We start from the raw sequence: 24,213 nt of genomic DNA, 5'->3' as shown, positions 1-24,213 counted from the left end.
TAGACAGGGAGAGAGAGGGAGAGAGGCACCCAAGCAGGAACACATAAACTGGTGAACATAAAAAGAAAAGCTGGGAAATTAGAGAGAGAGAGCGAGAGAGCGAGAGAGAGAGAGAGAGAGAGAGAGAGAGAGAGAGAGAGAGAGAGAGAGAGAGTTGATTTGTAAAATTAACTTTTATTTAAAAAAATACAACCATATTCAAAACACAATCAAATAAGTAGATACTTAAAAATAAATAAATCGCATCAATTCTCTTGGGAAAAAAACAAGTTGGTTGTCTTTTACCGAGCACAACACATCCCCATGAGCCCAGATAACACCGGACTGCTGGATACCTTTCATTCCTCTGTAATAACAAAAATCAGTCACCATTCTGGCTTTCACCATCCTAGTAAACAGCAATTTTACATCAGCGAGAGAGAGGGAGGGAGAGTTAGACAGGGAGAGAGATAGAGAGTAAAAGAGTCAGAGAGAGAGAGAGAGAGAGAGAGAGAGAGAGAGAGAGAGAGAGAAAGAGAGAGAGAGAAAGAGAGAGAGAGAAAGGGCGGTTTAAAGAAAGGAGAGAGAAAACAAATCGGACGGGCAGAGAGGGAGGCAGGCAGAAGTCTTGTGGTTGGAGACATGGTCCCATTAACAGCAGGTCCCTGGTTTGGTCAAGGACGTCTCCATCAGCAAACACACACACCACAGCATCCTAAAGCCAAACACTGACAACTTTCGATCATCCGACGCATCACAAGGAAAAAGAAAGCACGGATTACCCGAGATGATGCACATCTGAATTTCATCTGCTGCTCAAGGCCAGAATAAAAACGTATAGTCCTGATTTCCACCCCTTTGCAAGGAATGCAGCAGAAATGATATCTAGCACACGAAAGGCCACTGTTTATGACTTCCATTTAACTTGAGGAAAAGAAGACAATACCACAAATGCTGCAACAACTACAACACAGCAGACAAAGTGCACATCGATCCCTTTCAGCTTGCGTCCGTCTGGGCGAGGGAGAAAACGTGCAGACTGAATTTACCAGACAGTGCTGGCAGACGGACAAACCCACAAAGCACAAACAGACTGACAGACCGAAACAGAGTAGAAACGCCGAGCATTCGATAGTCTAAAATCCTTCAGCAGTTCATGTGTTAAACAATAGATCCTACGCAGATATCAGCAGTGACACTTCAGACAGTATTAGACGGGTAAAAACAGACGGAGGCATAACCCCACGAAGCACACTACATTTCCAGTGGTACTACCTAATATAGGATAAAGGAACTACACCTTCACTTGGAGGCTGGATATTTTGGGAGGAATGTCTCACCAGTGTGTTCATTACAGAGTTTAACGGCGGCACATGGGAACGGCCCTGGCTCCTCTGCAGTTCTCTAGTCTACTTCTGACTGTCTGTCTCCACAAGTTCAACTTTTTCCACACAGCTACAAGTACCGGGACGACCCCTGGGCTGGGGTGGAAACTGAGTGACGGGAGATTGACAAGAAGGCATGTGTGTGTGTGTGTGTGTGTGTGTGTGTGTGTGTGTGTGTGTGTGCGTGCGTGCGTGCGTGCGTGCGTGCGTGCGTGCGTGCGTGCGTGCGTGTGTTTTGACTGAGGTCTACCATTCCGGTTTTCTAGAGAGGGTTTATGGAGACAGATATAAATGGGTTCCTGAAGAAAAAGCTTACATACAATTTACTGTGCCATCGCAGTGTCCATTACTATGAACAGAACAGTAACGTGACGCATGTTAAAGTTGCAACAGACAGCATTGCAGCATCCCTATATATATATATATACATTGCATATAAAATGCAACTTGATTGATTGCTTGATCCCTTTGGCTTCACATCACAACATCCCCCCGGTGTCTGCAGGGCTATCAGTTAAGGGTTTGCACCCATTGGAAAGAAGTGGAGACATGTGTGCTGGCGTGTGGGTTTTGCCAACGCCACTTTGATCACAGACTTGTAATTAATGTTGTGGAGGACACGTCGTTCCTAAACTACCATTTCCTGGCCCCGTTCCCTGGGATGATTAAGGCATAGAATTGCCTGCCTGAACTTTTAAATTTCCCTGCTCTCTCTCCCTCTCTCCCTATCTCTCTCTCTTTCCCTATCTCTCTCTCTTTCGCTCTCCTGAAAACATACCACACATGAACACAAACAGAGGACAGCAAAGCAAGCACATGATCAGTATGTTCTTGTTTGATGTTTCCCGCCCTCTCTCTCTCTCTCTCTCCCTCCTGTCTCTCTCTTCCTCCTATCTGCCTCTGTTTGATCAAATGCATCACACAGAGTCATGCACAAATAAGCAGCAAGAAGAAAGAAAGAAGAACGCCATTTTATTTTTGTCATTGCACAGTTGTTTGGTTACAGTGAATGTGTTCTCTGCACTTAACCCATCCTACTGTATAGTAGCAGTGGGCAGCTGCAGCACCCGGGGACCAACTCCAGTTCTCCTTTCCACTGCCTTGCTCAGGGGCACAGGCAGGAGTATTAACCCTAACGTGCATGTCTTTTTGATCGAATACATAGCAACCAGGCACACACACATGCATGCATGCATGCATACAAGCACACACACACACACACACACACACACACACACACACACACACACCTCTCTATCACTCCTTCAATTCATCCACCTTAACCCCTCCACCACTGTCTTCTCTTTCATCTGTAACATCGTCTGTAAGGCCATTTTACTCTCTCTCTCTCTCCTTTCCTCCACTTGTGTCAACCTTTCTTTCAAACATATACTTATGTTTTGTATGTTATATGACTTTCATCTTGCATGTCTGTCAGCCCCACTGTTTCTTTCCATCCCTCTCTCTCTCGTCCTCTCTTCCCCTTCTCCCTCCTAATGCTTTTTGTCCCTCCTCTTGTCTCTGAACTTCACCCTATGCATGCACCAAATGACTTACAGGGTCTATAGGAAAACCTACATCTGTCTCCAATGTGTTTCATTTCCCTATAGGCCGCCAGCCGACACCAGCCTGACACACAGCAGCCTGGCCAACCCGAAGCGACACCCCCGCAGCCATCTGGTTCCACTGTGCGCGTCCGACCTCAACTATTGGATCACGCTGCGGTGACCGCTGAGACCATCAAAGATATTTATTTGATAAATTATTTTCGCATTTGTTTACATTGCAAATGTTCTGCTTAGCGAGCACAGCCGTGCCCTGGCATCGATCAAAAATCAGAGATCGAGGAACGGCAGCGTTTAAAAAGCCAACGCTCCGCTGTCACGGAAAAGTCGTAAATCTGGTTATAGAAATTTTCATGGTTTCACTTGGACTGATGCTTTTGCGCCGTCTGTGTCGATGGATCGGCGTTCATGAACCTTGGCCTGCTGAAATTCGCTCAAAAGCTGTGAAAATAAGGCCGTCGTGCATCATTTTCATAAGTTGGCGTCTTGAAGACACAAGGTGTTGGTCAGAACGTGGCAGCGAGCACAAAGTGTGCAGCCTTAGCTTGGCCCAGTTACAGACGGCACATGGACCTAACCATTACTCTGGATGGTACCTGTTATGAGGTGTTTCATAACTTAATGATGATGTTGGCAAGAGGTATAACAAATGCCCTGTGAATATGGAGTAGGTAGCAAAATATGTGTTTTCCAGTGTGGAAATATCGTGTGGCATATTCACACAGGCCCAGCAGGGCATGTGTTTCCATTCTGGGCTGTTCGGTAGAAGCTGAATGAAGCTGAGGTTGAAATAGTAGACAGCAAAAGTCAGAGATGAGCTGTTGCTGTACCAAAATGAAATATAATTATATGCAAATCTTACTGATAAGATACATGTTATCTTGAGTCAGAAATGGGTACACTGTATCGAAATTAAATCTAATTATGCTTGATTTAAAGTGAAATCGAGGATCTCATTTAATATGTATTAATTACCAGCCTTAAGGCTCTAAAAACTATTTAAAAGTTTGTTTAGATGTTTGATATCTCCTGTGGAGATTTTTACAGTGGCCGGCAAACAGTGCTGGCATGCACTGAGGTGGGGTGTCTCATCATCATACTCCTCTTCTGCACAAAAACAAACACACGCACGCACACACACACACATGCACACACAATCAAGCATGCACGCACACACACACACACACACACACACACACACACACACACACACACACACACACACACACACACACACACACACACGTGACTGGTCAGTGCTCCAACAGTAAACCACAGAGTGCTGATAACGGATCAGCTGGGGGTCCGTTATGAGTACAGCATGGTACATATGCAGTGGAGAAACTGAACATACATCACAAAAACATATTTTTCATCCTATTTTATGTTTTTCTTGGAGAATATTTTATTTTATTTGACAGTACAGCATCGACAGACAGACAGGAAATACACGGGGGTTGTGTACAGAACGGGAGAGGAAAACGGGCAGCAATGGTCTTTATCAGTACTGTATCTGAACCCAGGATGACGAGGTTAGACCTGTGTTTACATGGTACCTGTTCATCAAGTTGCATGAGCATGACGCCCCCAATAATCTCTCTCACAAAGATTGTGCCAAATGACAACTTTGCCGGTGACTCTACGGTACATTAGTGTGGTGAGTCAACTGTGAAGGGAGAGGTACCATGAAGGGAGCGGTACCACAGCCTATCATTAACCAGTACAGCAAAGGTGTCAGTGATGACATGGTGTCATACTGTCATGGAGGCCCAGGCATAGCTTTAACATTATCAAATGACCATGTTATAGCAAGGGCCGACTGAAATTATACAACTTTTAGGGGTCCGGGTGGCACGGCAGTCTATTCTGTTGTCTACCAACATGGGGATCGCCAGTTTGAATCCCGTTGTTACCTCCGGCTTGGTCACGCATCCCTACAGACAAAATTAGCCGTGTCTGTGGGTGGGAAGCCGGATGTGGGTATGCATCCTGGTCGCTGCACTAGCGCATCCTCTGGTCAGTCGGGGCACCTGTTCAGGGGGGAGGGGGAGCTGGGGGAAATAGCATTATCCTCCCACATGCTACGTCCTCCTGGTGAAACTCCTGTCAGGTGAAAAGTGGCTGGCGACTCCACATGTATCGGAGGAGGCATGTGGTAGTCTGCAGCCCTCCCCGGATCGGCAGAGGGGGTGGAGCAGCGACCAGGACAGCTCGGAAGAGTGGGGTAATTGGCCGGATACAATTGGGGAGAAAAAGGGGGGAAAATCCCCTCCCCCCAAAAAAATAAAAAAAATGATACAACTTTTAAATGAAATGCCTGCATTTCCATGGCAATTTTCTAGTCTAAGGACACGGTGCACTCTACACGAAATTACTGCTTCGCACTACAGTATGGGGATGATGGGGATGATGATGATTATGATTCATTTTTACATAAATGTAACAAAGAGCTCTTATTTATGTATAGTGCTGACAACTAAGGGCGTAAGAAGGGAGTGTGGGAGACAGGATAATATGAAAACTATACAGGGAATACAGAGAAAGAGAAGGTAAAAGACAGCGAGACCAAAAAAAAAATACAAAGCTGACTCCTTAATCATCACGCTAACTTCTCTGATATACATATTGGGCCCAGGCACTGTGTGTGCAGTGTTTAACTGATGAGTGATCCTCATGCAAATACACACCCACGCACAGGCGCACACACATGCACACAGGAGTATCAGTATTATTGAGAAGTTGCTGGGTACACATCTGCAGTCTATTAGACCCCTATGGTTACACTTTATATCAGGAACATACATACATACACACACACACACACACACACACACACACACACACACACACACACACACACACACACACACACACACAGTAATTAGACTCATTACATTAACAGACTTCCCAAGGTGCCATTAGATAACTGCTGTGTATTGTTGCAGTGTGTCGAGTATGTGAGGAATCCAGTGCATACACAAATCATATCTCCCTGACACTCCTCCTGTCTGCAGCCCCCTCCCCTCTCTGCCTCCCTCCTATTCCTCGCGTTCCCCACCTCCTCTTTACTGTAGTTAAGGGGATGGGCATATCACTAAGAGGAGCTGAACACTGCCACAGTTTCTGCTATGAACTCTGGAGCCCTGTGACCAGAATGGATTCTGGAGACCCTTGGATGTCGTCTCTCCTTTCTGAAGGGCCCCCTTCATCTTGGGGCCCCCGAGAATGTATCCCCCCCCTCACCTCCAACTAGCGACTCCCATGTCTGTAATCCATCCATACAGATAAATCTTTTACTTTACTTCTACCTGTGTCTGAATCCCACCCAACCATTGTTCATTGATACACACAGACACACGAACGCAGCTACTTTCCCCCACTCCCCCTTGACTCTCACCATCCTGCCACTGACTATATTTTGGTCTTGTGCAACCGTGCCTCGGCGTCTATTATTTGTGTCCATCATGAAACTTTGTGAACTTTGGTTTAAGAAAAGAAGCATAAAAGTGAAGCTATTATAATCATGTAAATAGTTAAAAGGCAAGTGTGGAGGTGTGGCAATCACAACATCAAATTCAACTCCTGAAGTATGATTTTACACTTCCCAACATTTCTGCTCTCCCTGATAACTCTCAGCAGCTTTGGTAGGTGTGCTATAGTCAACTCAGGCTTACAATCGGTTTTATCGTATAGTGAAAAGGCAACCTCTTTTTCTCCTGTTCTCACTCACCGCTCTTATATCTCCGTCGTGACGCTTTACACTCGCAGGGGAGTCACTTGGCACAGAAAGCACAGCCAGGTCAGATATCCTCATGCCCAAATAAAGCCAGGTCAGCCTGAATCGCTGCCAACCTGTTTCCGTGCCTCACTCTGGGTGTGATTTTACCCAGTACACATATTAAAGTCTGAAACACCAAAACACACGTGCCTTAACACACACAGAAAAGACACAGTGTACGTGAGCAAGCATGGTATGTTCACCCTACACTGCCTTTCAAGCATATATATGAATGGCTCCAATACATGTAATTACGCACACACACACACACACACACACACACATACACACACACACACACACACACACACACACAAACACAAAGCGAGTGTGAAGTACATACAGACTCCTGAAGTGCATGCTATACGTGTACATTAAACGCAACCTCACTTATGGCATGTGACCATGTGACCATTGTTCACGTACACAAAAACCCCAGCATAAAGTTGAAATACAACAGCGGGCTCTGAGGTCATTGCTGATAAACTCCATATCTCCCTCACTCCTGCCAGGACACTGCCAAAAGTCAGTGACCCACACACACACACACACACACACACACACTGTAGCCACACAAACACTTAAAAGCACTTATCCAAGAATTTGCACAAACATTTGAAAACTTGGAGCTAAACCCTGAGAAAAAAATGAAATATATAAACACAGACTTTTTCTTTCTTTCTTTTTCCACGTTCCTTCTCTATTCATTTTCCTTTACCAACACTACCCTACTCTCTCTCTCGCTCTCCATCTCAAAAACACAACACATACACACGCGCGCGCACACACACACACCAAATTTTCTCTTGGTATTCTCAGAGTTCCTATCAGGATGGTGGTTACCCGATCTCCCCTGCTGGGCCAATCAAAACAAAGCACAGGGTGTTACCTCATCACCCTCGATCCTCGTCAACCCTCACCCTCCTCCACCTCCCTCCTCCTCTCTCTCTTTCCCTCCCATTCATCCTCCCCTCCTGCCTACATCGCCCTTCCTCACTCCCCAGCGGACACTGCTTTTTCTCATCTTACTTTCTCACTTGGTTTCTCTCTCTCTCTTTCTCTCTCGTGCTCTCTCATCTTTCTGTCTCTTGACCCATCTTTATCTCTCTCTCCAACTGTAACTCAAATACTTGTCAGGGTTAATCCTCCTCCCTGTACCCCTGAGAAAGGCAATGAAAAAAAGAACTGGAGCTGGTCCCCGGGCGCTGCGGCTGCCCACGGCTCCTATACAATAGGATCGGTTAAATGCAGAGAACACATTCATTGTAAGAATACAATGACAAAATAAAGTGGCTTTCTTCTTTTTGTCTTCTCTAACTCACTCTTTTCCTTTTAATTCTCTGTCTTTCTCTCTCCATGCTTGTTCGAATCTTTCTCTCTCATCTGAGATTCCCAGACAAATCTCACCTCTCTTAACCCTGACTTCTCTCTCTCTCTCTCTCTCTCTCTCTCTCTCTCTCTCTCTCTCTCTCTGCTGTCCTCTCCAGCGTCGGCGTTATGGATGGGCCTTGGGGATCCAGGCCCGTCCAATAAGGTCACTGTGCGTCCTCAGCTGAACTCTCTCCCTGACAATAAAATAAAACTGAAATACTTTTACAGCTATAAGTACAATTAAGTCATCCAATTTGGGAATGGAAGACGTAACACTGTCATGCAAAATAAAGCACAAAAAAGTGATCGTTTGCATTCAGGAAACCATTTCTAACTAAAAATAACAACCCCCTGCCTGGCCAATTAAAAACAACTACCATATCCACACTGTATGACCAGCCAATCAGTTGATTGGCTACATGCATACATACTGGTCATACTACTTATATTACAAGGTTGAACTTACAGTTACGTAGACGTTAGGCGGGCGGCACTAATGTGGACATTTTCTTGGCAGTAAACAAAGCTAAAGCATGTTCTATTGGTGAGTTCATAAATCCACTTGTGCACTAGGGGTGTAACGGTACAGAAAAATCATTTCGGTACGTACCTCGGTTTTGAAGTCACGGTTTGGTACAGCGAGGGGGAAAGAAACAAAACAAAATGCCCCCCCCCTTTTTTTAAACAGTGGTTTACTGAACTAACTGGTCTGGTATGGCTCTGTCTTCCTTTACTGCTGCAACCAGCTGCAACCTACTAATAAAAAGGTCAAATTTGCTTTAATGTAAATCAAAATACATATTCTCTCAAATAAATAAAACATAAACACCGATTAAGGTGTAGCATTTGAAAATTAGCTGTACTTGAACTGTACTGTGCTTGTATTCACTTTAGCAGCTTCATCTTCACATTAGGACTGTGCAACATAAACACTACCTCAAATAAACAAACAAGCTCGAAACCGTCCAGACTCGCGGTGCACCGGATGCGAGTTGCGAGCGCGTCCTAGTGACGTCACTACTAAGCGTCACGCGTAGCCCACGGCGAGAGTTGCGTAGCGCCGTGGGGAAAATATTATAAAAATAAATATCCATTAAGATGCAGCAATTAGAAAATCAACCGTACTTGAGCTGTACTGGATCTTCAAGCTCTGGATTATCTGTGTTTGCCATAACTACAAAACTGTGCTGTGCTGAATTACAGCCAATCTCTCAGTGGCGTGCGCGTGCCTGGCCTAGTGGGCAGGCGGAACGTACAACATTTGCCCTTGCCCTTTGCGACAATTGCTCGGGAGGAAACTCGGGAGTTTTAAATTAAATTCCGCACACACAACAGTTCCGCACGTGTAGTGGTTAAAGCGACGCTGCATTCGTTCGGTACACATGCGTGAACCGAAAGACCCATACCGAACATTTTCTGTACGAATATGTGTACCGTTACACACCTATTATGCACCTTGGGGGGAAAATGTTTGCACTTTTGTAATTGTGACTGTTTGGATGAGTGTGCATATGATTGTATAATTATGCATACTAGTTCTTGATGTGGCCCAAACGATGTTTATGCTTTAATTTGTTGTGTCACCTGTACAGGCCCAATGTATATTCTTATTCATTATGTAGAATCGCCTCTTGCAGTATTGTATTAAATACAAAATATTTAATGCATTTCCACCTGTGCATCTTAGTTTATAACCTCTGGTTTTGTGGACATACGTGTGTGTGCTGGTGTGCATAAGTGACAGTACATATGTACGCCTCTGTCATAGTTTATTTCTTTCCTGAAACATGATAATATTATTCATACACCTAATAAAAAGCTGTGTGAGATGAACAAAATAAGCCCCCCCCCCATAAAAGTTGATTGCCCATCGTTCTTTATGCTCTGGCACTGACCCTGGTCCTCCCTGGATCTCATCCTCCCTCATATCTCCCACTTCTGACTCAGCCTTTCACCTTCTCACATCCATATTTTGACTATTCCCCCTGTCTTCTCCTTCTCTCTGATTCTTTCAGCCTCTACATTACTCCCTCCATAGCAAGTAGGATCTCCCCCTACTCACTTTTGCTCTCTCGGACCAAGAGGCACCATATTTAATTAAAGGAATTACTTTCAAAAGTTGATAGAAAGCTTTTTACATTTAAGGAATCACTGCTTTAGTGCCAAGCTTATGAAAAAAGTGCGGGAGAATGGCAGGGATTTTGTGTAGTTTACAAAGTCAAGTATATAAAGTACTAAGCTGATATTCACTCCAACAGACTTCCACAGTGAATAATACCCCACAGGCAGTCTCTTTAGGCCAGCAAGTTGCAATATGCATCTTTCAGAAGCACACAGATCGACATAAACACAGAGATGCGTGCACATACCCAAACAGACCAGCTAGATGAGCGCAGTCACACACACACACACACACACACACACACACACACACACACACACACACACACACACACACACACACACACACATAGGTTAAATGGGTATCAGTTAACTGAAATGTATTCTATGGAGAGACTTTCAGTTTTGTGTATGTGTTCTTCGTGTACACATTTGACTGTGTGTGTGCACCATTGTGAGTGTTCGGTTGTGTGTGGGAGAAAGCATGTGTATGTAAAGAAAAAGAGTTTGTCTATCTGTATATATGTGTGTGTTTGCATGCGTGCATGTGTGTGCGGGTCTGTGTTTGTGTTTCTATGCATGTTTCTTTATTTGTAAGTGTTTACATGAACGTGAGTTTGTGTGAGTGTGTATCTTTATCCCAGTGTGCAAGTGTATGTCAGTGTGTGAATGAGAGTTTATATGTCAGCTGCTGTCTCTAATAAATACATCAGTCCACAGTAGAGTTTTTTGTATTGGCTCCTCTTGTCAGCAGCTCCAAGCGGAACTAATTGATTGAAACTACAGGGAAAAGGGGGATTATTCACAGCAGCAGACTTCAGTGTGTGTGACATGCTATGTCCCCCCCCCCTGCCCTAAAGAGGGTTCCCATCACCTCTGTTCTTTTCTTCCAATCACCTTTTACTGGTTCTGAGCCAAACTGACAAATACGAGGACACTGCAGTGACATGGGAAGACATACAAACACAAGGGGAACCCTGTTTCTCTCGTTGACTGGATGTGTGAATGTGTTTGTATGTATTACCGAACTTCCCAAAGATTCCATCACATTGTTTGCCTTCTTTCTTTCTTTCCTTCCTTCCTCACATTGGCCCATATTTCTAGGGGTTGGTATCGTTTCAATTTTTTCACCTCCGATTCTGATCTGCTTATCCAATCCAGTTCTTATCAAATCTCGGTTCTGGTTCCAATATATTTTGGAGAGAAACAAAGAACAAATATTTCAAGAACAAAAATTGGCCGATTTAGGTTACAATCATTGAACTGTCAACTGAGACAGAAAATTTTGTTCCCTTCATTTATAGTAATACTGTTTATGATAAGGAATGAACAACAAAAACAATTACAAGCCAAAACTATTTACATTAATAATGGAAAAATGTGCTATGACACAGGATAATATTAAAAAAAGGCTAAAGTCCATAGATATTACTGTGACTATCCAGATATCAATAATGCATTTTGCATGCCTAAACAGAGGAGACTCAACTGTAGCAGAGGGATGTAACCCCTTCACCACAAACCTTGTCACCGCTTGGTGACCTTCATCCACTTTCTCCTTGCTCATCCTCCCCTTCATGGATAAAGCAAAGGGAGTTTCTGTACTACAGGGGGTCTCTGCGGATGGACCGGAGGTGGAGAGGTGCTCTCGGAGCTCGTATCTAAGGAAAATATATATTAGAATAATTTGTAGACTTTAGGACTGGGCAACATATTGATATTATAAAGATATCGTCATATAAAACTAGATATCATCTGAGATTTTGGATATCGTAATATCATGAAATGACATAAGTGTTGTCTTTTCCTGGTTTTAAAGGCTGCAGTACAGTAAAGACAAGCAATTTTTTTGAACTTACTAGACTGTTCTAGCTCTCATATTATTTGTCTCTACCTGTTTGGACATCATATCCACATTACTAATGACTGTTTATTAAAAAATGTCATTGTGTAAATATTTCATGAGAGCACCAATAGTCATCATATTGCCAAAATATCGATATCGAGGTATTCGGTCAAAATTTTGGTATTTGATTTTCTCTAGATCGCCTCTCTCAATCGAAGGTGTATCGCTGAATGTTATCAGAGCATATGCCCCGCAAGCTGGGTGTGAGATGGACGAGAAAGAAGAATTCTGGAGTGAGTTGGATGACGTACTAAGTAACGACTGACGTGACGTCAGGTGTGCGGGGCACGCCCTGGCAGATTATGGACTGTAAAATGCTCACTGCAGTTCAGTCAGTAGCGCGACTGAAATATGCAAAAGTTCGGAACCGAAGGAGAATGGAAACGCAGGTTATCTTATCAAATCCACCGTTCTTGGAAATACCCAACCCTACATACGTGTTTCATGTACTCCTTTAATGATCCCAGTGAAACCCCGCAAGAGAAGAGCTGAGGATGTTTACCAAACGAAGAGAGGGAGGGCTGGGAGAGAGATGGCTGGAGGGAAGAAGCGGAGTGGGGGGTAGTGGAGGGGGTTGCTCGCTCTTTCTTCTGTGTTGTTACAGGAAGACTTCAGACCTCTGGCAAGCCATCTATCATTTCAACCTCGCAATTAAGACAAGCAGCGGTGACAATAACAGACAAACCCAATAGCCTTGCTTTCATCTCCCAGGGCTGAGCGTCGACAAGTGTTTATGTCCTGTTTTGTTGCGCTTCCGACGTATTTCTGTGCTACCTAATTCGTTTTTGTCCCAAAATGTATTTCACTGGTCGTGAAAGCGGAAAGCAAAGAAAGTGAGACATTCAGTAAACTATCAATGTGCAGAGCGCAACAGCACAAAAGAGAGCAAAAGAAAATAAAAGAAAAAGAGAGGACATAACACAAAGCGGGGGGGGCAGCACGGAAGAAAGCAGGAGGAATTCAGGAACAGAACAGAACAAAATTGAATAGAAAAAAATAGCAGGACAAGATGAAACGTGATGGAATAAGATGAGAGGGAATATGATCAGAATATAACAGAACAGATAAGAAGAGAATAAAGGGTGGATGAGACCACTTGAGGACCGAGAAGCGGGTGGGTGGGTTGGTATATATTATATATCTTCAGGGTGGGGTAGAGAGTTAAAAGTTTAGATAAATAGTTTTACAGCGCCTGAACCCCCTTTGGTGAGGGGCCACCGCTGTGATTTGTAAGGCTTTAGTTAAAACAATGGCCATCACCACAGACACTACAATGAGTAGTTTTGGCTGGCCCACAACCTAACACACACACACACACACACACACACACACACACACACACACACACACAAATATGCATACATGTGCCGCATACAGGCCCGCACACAAATTCACATTTCACTACACAGGTATGTAGACACATGCAATATGCTCTCTCCCTATGCCCCCTCCGCTCTCCCTCTGTCTCTCCCCCTCTCTCTCTCCATCTCTCTCTCTTTCAGTCTCTCTCTCTCTCTCGCTCTCCCTCTCTCGCTCTCACACTACTGGCACACAATGGTGGCTTCCTCTTCACACGAATCTACTTTTAAAATCCAGTGTTAAAGATTCCCCAAAGACAAAGGATGAGACAGACTACTTGCATTACACACACAGATATACACATACACACATTTACATGCATGTACACAGGACACTTCTCTGTCACTTTTAACACTCTCTCTCTCTCTCTCTCTCTCTCTCTCTCTCTCTCTCTCTCTCTCTCTCTCTCTCTCTCTCTCTCTCTGTCACACACACACACACACACACACACACACACACACACACACACACACACACACACACACTCATCCTCTTCCATGGCTCCTGTGTGGAGGAAAGCACTAATCTACATGACAGGTGGTCAAAGCCACATTGTTGGGTCTCAAACCCTTAACCTCTACTCCTGAAAGAGTCCACTGTCTTTAAACCTTTAGGTCCCCCCTCCTCTCTCTCGCTCTCTCTCATCTGTCAGTTCCTTTTTCTGTAATCTGTCTATCTTTTCACTCTGTCCACATTGCTCTCTCTCATCTACGCTGCCTCCTTTCCTCTCTCTCACGGTTCTGTCTTTACTTTTTCCTCCTCTTTCATCATTTTCCCCTTCCTCTATCCCAATCTGTCGACTCCTTTCATTGACCTCTCTCACTCCTTCCCGTTTTTTCTCTTCCACGAATTCCCTGAACCCCTTTTATCTCGCCCACTATTGGTATTTACATTACCATCTACGGTTCCCTCGTTCCCTCATGCACCGCCTAGGTTTCTGTGAATCCTTCACTCTCACTCTCTCTCTCTCTCTCTCTCTCTCTTTCTCTCTCTCTCTGCTCTTTGATACTTCTAGAATCCCTCTCTCTCTTGAATTCATCACTTGCCTTTTCTCTCTCTCCATTCGTGGGGCAATCATTTATTCACTAGCCTTTCTTTTGCATAGCCTCATGCTTCATACCTCTCTCTCTCTCTTTCTCGCTGTCTCGTTCACTCTCTCTGTCATCACTTCTTTGACATTTTCCCCCTTCTCAGGCATCTTGCTTTCTCAACTCCTTTCCCTGCCCCAGTGGTTTTCATTGACTTTGATTTATACGCCCCACTTCTGTGCAGCTTTTCGCCCCTCAAATCAGGTTGACGCCGCCTGCCTCCACCTGGATCTCAGGGGGCCATTGGGGGCGCTTGTTTTACTTTACAGCCCGCACTTGTGTAAAGCAGCCGTGCCTTGCTGAGGTCTGTCCTCTCTGACCTTGAGAGTGTCAGCGTGGGGTTGGGGTGTGTTTTACCGGTGACAAGGCTCAGCCCTGTTGAATCCTCTGGTCTCACATCTCTGAACGGCAGGGTGATGCTGCGGGGCAGTGGTTGTATCCAGCCACTCATCATCCCGGCTGTCTTCTGCAGGACCTGATCATGACTAGTCGTAGTCCTGTAAACCTGGACGTTGGCCTTTTAAGACGTTTGCATTGTCTCAACATATCTGAGTGATGTCCTCTCTTTTGTTAATATCTCTGACCTTAGTGTTGTACTATATGAGAGAATATCGACGTGTTACCATTATCCCCCTCGGACAAACAATAAAACATGGTATAAACTGGGTTTTACCTGCTAATGAATTGTTGGTAAAAGTTTGCCATGGTCGTGTAGGTCTCATAAATACTCTACGTGCTGTATACTTATATAGGAGCAAGATATTTTCCTTCTTCTTCTTCTTCTTTTGGCTTGTTCCCTGTTTCTCAGGGGTCACCACTGGATTTTACAGTTTCCATCGTTACCATGTGAGGGCACAGCACCAATGGTGGCCGCTGTTAACCCGGCCCTTGACCAATCCAGTATGGTCTATTCAATTTGCATACCCCCCTCCCCTTTTCCTCCCTAATTGTACTTGGCCAATTACCCTACTCTTCATATCCGGCTTCCCACCTGCAGACATGGCCAATTGTGTCTGTAGAGACCCCCGACCAAGCTGGAGGTAACACGGGGATTCGAACCGCCGACCCCCGTGTTGGTAGGCAACGGAATAGATCACTACACTACCCGGACGCCGCTTCAATCCGCATACTGATTTGGCAAAATGTTATGTCGGATGCCCTTCCTGACCCAACCACTAACCCTGTGGACAGGGGCACAAGTAACACGCTGGATGCCATCCCAGAATTCATGGACTTGCACCCATGCCTGTCGCCTACGTCATATACTACGAATGAGCAAGATGATGCATACATTTGCAAAGAGCATGCGGAAACTTTATTTATTTATTTTAGACCCCTCCTTTTTTTCCCTCCCCAGTTGTATTGGCCAATTACTCCACTCTTCCGAGCCATCCCGGTTGCTGCTCCACCCCCTCTGCCGATCCGAGGAGGGCTGCAGACTACCACATGCCTCCTCCATACAGGCGGAGTCGCCAGTCGCTTCTTTTCACCTGACAGTGAAGAGTTTCCCCAGGGGGACGTAGCACGTGGGAGAATCACGTTATTTCCTCCAGTTCCCCTACACCCCCTGAACAGGCACCCCGACCGACCAGAGGAGGCGCTAGTGCAGCGACCAGAACACATACCCACATCCGGCTTCCCACCCGCAAACACGGCCAATTGTGTCTGACCAAGGTAACGCCGGGATTCGAACTAGCGATCCCCATGTTGGTAGCCAGCGGAATAAACCGCCACACCATCTGGACACTCAGCATGCGGAAACTTTCTGCCTTGTCAAATCTATTAAATGTCAACCACAGTACTGTATAACCATTAAAAAAAAGAATGATGCAGTTCTTATTTTGGGACACCCGCACCTTTCTGTGTTATCGGGGTCCAGCAGCTTGCAGTAACCCCCCCCCTCCCCTTCTGAGCTGGCTGCAAATCTCACCAGAAGAGGAACAAAGTGTGTGCACACCCACAAAACATTATTAATGTGCAAGACAAAAATAGCACAACTAGAACAAAGGAGGAAGATGTGCACAATGAAACACTCCTCAAAGACAGAGTGTTATCTCAGCCCATTAGCCAAGCCCTTACACGTGGGCGACCTGGGTTCGATTCCCATATAAATATACTTTTTTGGCTGAAGAAATTGGTTTGTGGGAGCATTTCAGGGTGCAGACCTTACTCCTTTGTTCTGCAAATATATTTAGCTTATAAATTAGCCTCAACCTCTCTTTCTCCCTTCCTTCCTTTCGTCCTTCTATACAGCGTGTGATGCGGACATACCCCAACGTCTCGCACACCTTTTCTGCTCTCACTCAACTTTCCGCTCCATCTGCGCCCGTCGATCCGTCACTCTGCCTTTGTCTGAACACTTTTTCCAGCTCTCCTTCTCTCACACCTCAACTACTGCACCTCAGCTGTGACATCCTTTCACACACACACACACACACACACACACACACACACACACACGCACGCACACACACACACACACACACACACACACACACACCACAAGCAGATGTCTACATCAGATGCAATAAATATCTCTCTCTCTCTCTCTGTTGCGTGCCGTGCGCCCGCGCACACACAGATTTTCAAATCAGACACAATGACTGATAGTTCGGTGACGCTCTTTTCAGTCTCTCTCTCTCTCTCTCTCTCTCTCTCTCTCTCTCTCTCTCTCTCTCTCTCTCTCTCTCTCTCTCTCTCTCTCTCTCTCTCTCTCTCTCTCTCTCTCTCTCTCTCTCTCTCTCTCTCTCTCTCTCTCTCTCTCTCTCACACACACACACACACACACACACACACACACAAACACACACACCCTTCCTCTCATATCGTAGAGACACCCAAAGTGTGACGGTGGTGGAGACGACAGCTCCGAGGTGTCCGCTGCATGTCCTCTGTCAGCAGGTCTGCCTGCCAGACAGCTGCGCTCTCACCGCCTCCTCCATCCTACACTGTCCAAAAAACCACTCGAGTCTTGGTCAATATAATCAACTTGAAAGGGAGGACATACGTGTTATATTCTCTCAATACAACACCAAGACATTCAAAGCCAGGACAGCAGCTTAGTTTACGAAGAGGTAACCTGCACCATGAGTTGTGTGTTACCCAAAAGTGGACCAAACAATAACTGAGCTACACTTAAAGACAAATTGACACTGATTAAATATACTTCATAGATTTCAGTGAATATTTGAGTATCGATTCAAAGCTCTCATCGAGGCCATGTGGTAAGCTAATTAAAAAATATTGTAATGTGCATGGATAAGTAGACAGGTTAGCCCTTGGCTAAAGAGTCAGACCCTTTAGTCAAGCGGTTAGCGATGTCTCCCGCAGTGCGGGAGATACGGGTTCGCGTCCCGGCTGCGGCAGTTCCTGTGGTTGCCCCCCGAATTCGCTACATTAACCAGTCGACTAAAGGGTCCGACCCGTTAGCCAAGGGCTAACGTGTCTACTTATCCATGCACGTTACAATATAATGATATTATGCTACATGCCTCCTCCGACACATGTGGAGTCACCAGCCGCTTCTTTTCATCTGACAGTCAGGAGTTTCCCCAGGGGGGCGTAGCGTGTGGGAAGATCACGCTATTCCCCCCAGTTCCCCTCCCCCCCGAACAGGCGCCCCAACCAACCAGAGGAGGCGCTAGTGCGGCAACCACGGCACATACCCACATCCGGCTTCCCACCCGCAGACACGGCCAATTGTGTCTGTAGGGACACCTAACCAAGCAGGAGGTAACACGGGGATTCGAACCGGCGATCCCCGTGTTGGTAGGCAATGGAATAGACCGCCACGCCATGCCACGCCACCCATACACCCCTGGGTTTACAGCTTAAGTTCATCTGGTCAGTTTATTTGTAAGAGAGAGCAGGTGTTCCTGATGCTGCATGTCCAAATGCACTGAGGGGATTTTTTTTTCCACACTGGACTGTTTTTAGGGAAAACCAGACATCTAACATCAAGCCTTTAGCTTAAATACACTCTTGACTGGATATTAAAAAAACTTACACAAACATTTTAAATTCAAGCGCATGTCAGACGTAACGAACATACTAAAACCCATCAACTGCTCCCTCTTTTCCACCTTGTTTTCCTCGGAGCTGTGGCTCATATGCAGCATCACAGTGTAGCGGCGTCTTCCTCTGACGAGCCAACTGGCCTGCTTTCTAAGCCCTCCGCTCTCTCCTTCCCCCGTTTACAAGCTGTTCCAGAAGCCTGGGAGCAGTTAAAATGGAAGAAGGTGTGAGGGAAGAAAGAGAGAGGGTGGGGGAGAGAAAGAGGGAGGGAGCGAGAGGGAGAGAGAGGAAGAGAGAGGGGGAGAGTGAGAGAGGAAGAAAGAGGGAGTGAGGGAGTTCTTGCAACAAGAAAAGTTAGAGGGGGCGAGGAAGATGGTCAGATAATGAAAGACAAATGATAGGAAAGAAGGAGGGATGGGAAAATCATGATGAAGAGGAGGACAACTATAGAGAAAGAGGGAGTTTGATGGGTGGATGGACGGAGCAGCCAGGACAAGAAAGAGGAGGAAGAAGCAGAAACTGAGAGAAAGACTACAATGGAGAAGGGGGAGAGAGGGGGGAGGGACTACAACACAGAGAGAAAGAGACAGACAGGCAGAGAGTGAGGGGGTAAGACGGTAAGACAAGTGGGATGTGTGGGGAGGTAGTGATGGAGGAAGAGAAAGAGAAAGAGGAAGGACAGAGAAGGAGACAGCAAAGGAGGAGAGCGATATTTCACCACATTCTGACAAAGGAGGAGTGCAAGCAAGTGAAGGGCAAAAGGGAACGAGGGATGAAAAAGAAGCAGAGAAATGAGATGAAACAGAATAAAGGAAGAGGGGAGAGGGATAAAAGATTGAAGAACGGGAAATGCCCTAAATTCCAACAGCAAGCCCCCCCCCCCACTTTCCCATTGACAGATTAGCCCCGCTCTGAGGAAAACCAACTACCCCAGCCGCATTTGGGCCATGCCGACTGAGAAAACAAACTCATTAATTCATTGGCTGTAAACTAAAACAAGCAAGCTCCCTCTGAATGAGCGGCGGCAATCAGAGAGCCAATATAATCTGATGAAAATGGGACACTGGGACACTGATGTGGGTGTTTGTATTGTCAAGTGCACCCCCGGGCAAGATAAAGTTAATATTGTATTAGAGGGGGGGGGGGGAACATGAGAGGGAGAGAGAGAGGGGGAGCTTGAGAGGGAGAGAGAGTGTGTGTGTGTGTGAGTGAGTGACAGAGAGCATGAATTGAAAAAGCAGAATGTGAATGAATGGATGCATGAAGAAGACATGGAGAGAGAAATAGTTTAACAGTGGGAGAGGGGAAATGAAGAGTAGAAATGATGAAACAGAGCGTGATAGATGTGGGGAAAAGGAGAACACACACACAACAAAAAAGGCAAAACGGTTTCAAAAGCAGGCACCGATAGAGAAACTGAGAAAGAGGGAGAGGACTTGGAGTTTGCTATACACACTTGGCAGAAGGTTGCGGGGTGCTTAAGAACAAGCAAACACGCACGCACGCACAACACATACTCACACACACGCACACAATAGTACATGCATGCACACACATGCACACAATAGTACACAGACATATGGCCCCAACTCTTCTTCACACATACCCTAGGACACACCTTTGACCAACTCACTGCTAGAGGCTTTGCAGAGTTGGCCTCCATTTTGTAAGAGAGGAGAGGGGAGAGGGGAGAGGAGAGGAAAGAATGAGTAGCTTGCGCTTAAAAAACACGAGGTAAATATAGGATCTCTCCTGCTTAAACTCCTCTCACTAATTGATTGAAATGAGATAATGACAGGTTTTCCTGTTGCTAAATTACTTTTACAACCCCCTGGGAGTACAGGTACCCTCTGGGCGTGTGTGTGTGTGTGTGTGTGTGTGTGTGTGTGTGTGTGTGTGTGTGTGTGTGTGTGAGACAGAGAGAGAGAGAGAGAGAGAGAGAGAGAGAGAGAGAGAGAGAGAGAGAGAGAGAGAGAGAGAGAGGGAGGGAGAGAGAGAAGATCATTATGTAAAAGAGGGAACATTATGGGGTCAAAATAGAGGTCACTTAGGCAGGAAGCTAAGAGGGTCCAAAGTGGTCAGCGGCTCATCGGACTCTAAAACAGATGTTATCCTCTGTTAAGCCTAAACCATGCTCTCTCTAAGTAGCAGTTAATTGTTTTTTCAAATGTAAGAGACATCTTCAGTCCAACATTGTTGTTAAATACATAGCAACAACCAATAACAGTTCTGAAGAGCACCTCGTTATAGAGGTTGTGAATTAATGTATATCCAATACATTATGGGCTGTGGGCACCATGCAGCTCACACCACGACTGCAGCTGCAGAGGTTTTTCCGCTCTGTGTCTATAGTGTGAAATTGGGTTGCAGGGTTTTCCATATAATTCTGCTTATGGATATTGCAGCAGCAGTGCGGGGCGTAATTATAGTATACAGTCAAACGTGGATTCATACGTCTGTCTTTATGTACTGCACTCCCTGTGGCCCCTACTTTGTTTATTGTTATAGTCACAGTGTGTATTCTTTTCCCATCCACTTTTTCTCTTCATTTTATCACCTCTCTCTCCCAGGCAACAGGAAGCCAAGGGAGGTGTAATTGGGTGAGTTTTCGGCCCAGAACACCGGGTTAAACGGGAGGAAATCCTGTGCGATATCTGCCGCTGGTGCTGATGATGATGACGACGGCAGACCCACACACGTTAACGAAAGCAGCTAAGAGTGAAGGCGAATTCCCCAGTAGTCGGTTCGGTTTGGCAGCGTCAACACAAGCCCCAACACTCACACCCACGCCGGCTGCGTGATCCAGGCACAGCCTATGGAGACACGCTGTGAGAACTCGTGTCGCATCATGCTAATGGGGGGGGGGAGCCCGCTAATTTACTCCTAATGAATCTTAATTAACGACGGGCTTTGCCGTCTCGCGCGCCCCGCTGCTCCTGACCGCAGAGCGGGGACCGGAAGCCCGTCTCCCCCGGCAAAACTGGAAACCGCCAACTAAATTCATGCCGACCTCCTAAACACGCTCTACACGCACCCGTCCTGAAAACAGTAGCCAGCTTTTCGACCCGAACTCACTTGTAAATTTCGACCGACCACCACGAAGAGGAATACTGTGAGAAGTAGCTAGTTAAAAAAAAAGAAGAAAAGAATGAATGAATGAAGCCAGAGGGATGAGGGAGGTCTACATATCCAGGGAAGAGTCACCGGGTTCGCTTGTGTCTCTTAAAAAGAGGTGAACCGATGCACATTTTGACCAGATGTTCAGATGACCAAGCTCACCAATGCCACCTGCAGCGCCCTCACAGAGCGACACACACACACACACACACACACACACACACACGCACGCACGCACGCACGCACGCACGCACGCGCGATCCGCTTCAATATGACAAATAATGCAGCCGGCTGCTTTCAAGGGAAAACTTTAAAAAAAAAAAAAAACAAACAAGATTAAAACCTATATCAGAAGAAATTAGGGAACAGCAGATTGGACAGAATGAAAGCCAAAGCTGGTCGCTAGTAACGCAACATTGCAGGTGAAATGGATCATTATTAAATACCTTTGTATGACAGCCTGAGACGTGGTACGTTTAACTTGGTCGCTGAGACAGTGGCGAAGAGAAAGGCAAACAGAAACATGACGACAGAAGCTTTAAACACCCGCATCCTTCCGAGGGAAATGTCTTTTTGGCATCACCCAAGCAGAACTTGAAATAACTAACGGAGTATTCCGGTGAACTTCAGTTTCTCTCGGACCTTTTTTTTTCTTTCTTTTTTTAGTACTTAATATCTCAGAATGACAATGCCTCTTTTCCAGAATCGGTTCGTATAAAAGGGCTGTCTGTAGAGAGAGAGCGAGAGAGAGAGAGAGCGATAGAGGGAGAGAGAGAGAGAGTCTGCCGGCAACCCCTCGGCTGCTCCAGCCACCTCTGAAACAACTCCTTCACTTCCAGCACTTGTCCGACACAAGTCTGTTTAAAGGCATAGGGGCGCGACTTTCAGCCCGCCTCTCCGAGAGCGAGGGGGGGGGGAGGGAGAGGGAGAACGAGAGAGAGATTTGATTTTCAAAGGCACATTCATTTAGTTTACATTCCAGTCCAACAGCTGATATTGAAATGTGTGTGTCTTATTGTAATCCAGCTCATAAAACGAAACAGTTTCAGAGAATGTCTCACTGAGTGGTTCAAACAAGGTATTTGAAACAACAAGGGGGCTTTCCGATAGTCCACACTCGGTAAAATGATGAAAAACTGTTTCTATTGCCTCGCAGAAAGGACAAACATTGGAGGGAAAGAGAGAGAGAGAGAGAGTGAGAGAGAGAGAGAGAGAGAGAGAGAGAGAGAGAGAGAGAGAGAGAGAGAGAGACCTTTTGACCTTTAACCAAGCCTTTAATGTTCCAATTCTTCAGTCACATCAAGATAACAATAACACAAATACTCATATACATAGTGGAAAAACACAACAATTGCCATACACAGTAAAAACAAAAGGATACAGACCTTCCCCCTATTTTCCCTTTTTCAACAATTAAGAAAAAGCACTTGGTCTTCCATTGTGCACAGTACATCCCCATGTCCCCACATAGAAATAAACCCTTCCAAGTTTGAACTAAGTTTGAAAAACATGAACTATTTTCAGCCAAGCAGCTACTAGACCCCTGAACATGAGCATGACGTCTGTGGACCCTGTGCCTTTCATCTTGTTCCGTCTGCTAAGCCAAATGCTCATTTTTGCCTGACCTATCAAAAAATTAACCAAGGTGACACGTCTGCACTGTGCTGCCATGTACCTCGGACCAAAGGCAAACAGGCAGTCTGCAAGAACCTCTCCTAAACCTTTGAGCCACCGCTGCTGTACAGAGAAAAGAGGGCCCAACCTGGGACATCTGAGCCATAAGTGCTGTAGGGTTTCCTCATCATTGCAGAAAGAGCAGTGACTCCCTACCCTAGGATCAATGTGTGCCACATGTCTGTTCGTAGCCACAGCCCCGTGTACCACCCTCCACTGCAGATCCGCAGTGCGTTTCTCTATGGGGGGTTTGTACAGGGACCTCCAGCTGCCCCTGGGGGATGAGCCTGGTGCCAACACACTCAACCACCTCGACTCCTGCACGCTGGCTAGTGATGTTCTGTTGAGAACCTTTACAGCGACTGCGTACAAGGCCTTCTGTGATGTACTTGAGAGGTCATGTAGTTCTGGCGTTTTGAAGGACAGAATGGCCCCCTTCACTTCTTCGTGCTCCTCCACTGCCGCACGGACTGACAAAGATGGAAAGACAGGCCGCATAGCTGGCTGATCCTCTCCAAACTCCACTCCTAGTGCCTCCCTGAAGAAGCCAGGAAGTGCACTGATCACTTCTCCCAACAACCTCTCCATCAAATGAAGAGATTTAAAGCCATTCTCTTGGCTCAAAATGCCAGCCATCTTCCACTGTCCTCCTGATCTGAGACACCCTAACTTCGTAAGTCCAGCTCTTATGAGGGATCTCTGTACACTTATGGAGCTGAGCATCCTGCAGCCTATCAGTGGGTTATGGAACAGTGATTCCTCCCCTACACTGCCATAGAGCTGGGAGTAGTCTCTGTTGGTGCGTAAGACCGTTCCACAAGCATGGAGAACAGATTGATAGAAGGGTGTTGTCGTG

At 45.9% G+C, this 24,213-nt stretch overlaps 1 protein-coding gene across 3 annotated transcripts in view; it reads right to left on the bottom strand.

Moving 5' to 3' along the window:
- sema3bl (sema domain, immunoglobulin domain (Ig), short basic domain, secreted, (semaphorin) 3bl) overlaps positions 1–22,497 on the bottom strand; it is a 120,040-nt gene extending 97,543 nt beyond the window's left edge. For 2 of the 3 annotated variants that reach the window (XM_056301768.1, XM_056301769.1), the window contains exon 1: positions 22,130–22,497. In XM_056301768.1, the coding sequence (XP_056157743.1) occupies positions 22,130–22,235 (106 nt within the window). In that variant the 5' untranslated portion in view covers positions 22,236–22,497. The remainder of the gene's footprint in view (positions 1–22,129) is intronic. The other variant, XM_056301770.1, reaches the window with a different exon arrangement.
- Positions 22,498–24,213: the final 1,716 nt, after the last annotated feature.

The sequence above is a fragment of the Lampris incognitus genome, chromosome 2, assembly GCF_029633865.1.
Source record: "Lampris incognitus isolate fLamInc1 chromosome 2, fLamInc1.hap2, whole genome shotgun sequence".
Taxonomy (NCBI): domain Eukaryota; kingdom Metazoa; phylum Chordata; class Actinopteri; order Lampriformes; family Lampridae; genus Lampris; species Lampris incognitus.
This window is presented reverse-complemented; position numbering and strand designations above follow the sequence as displayed.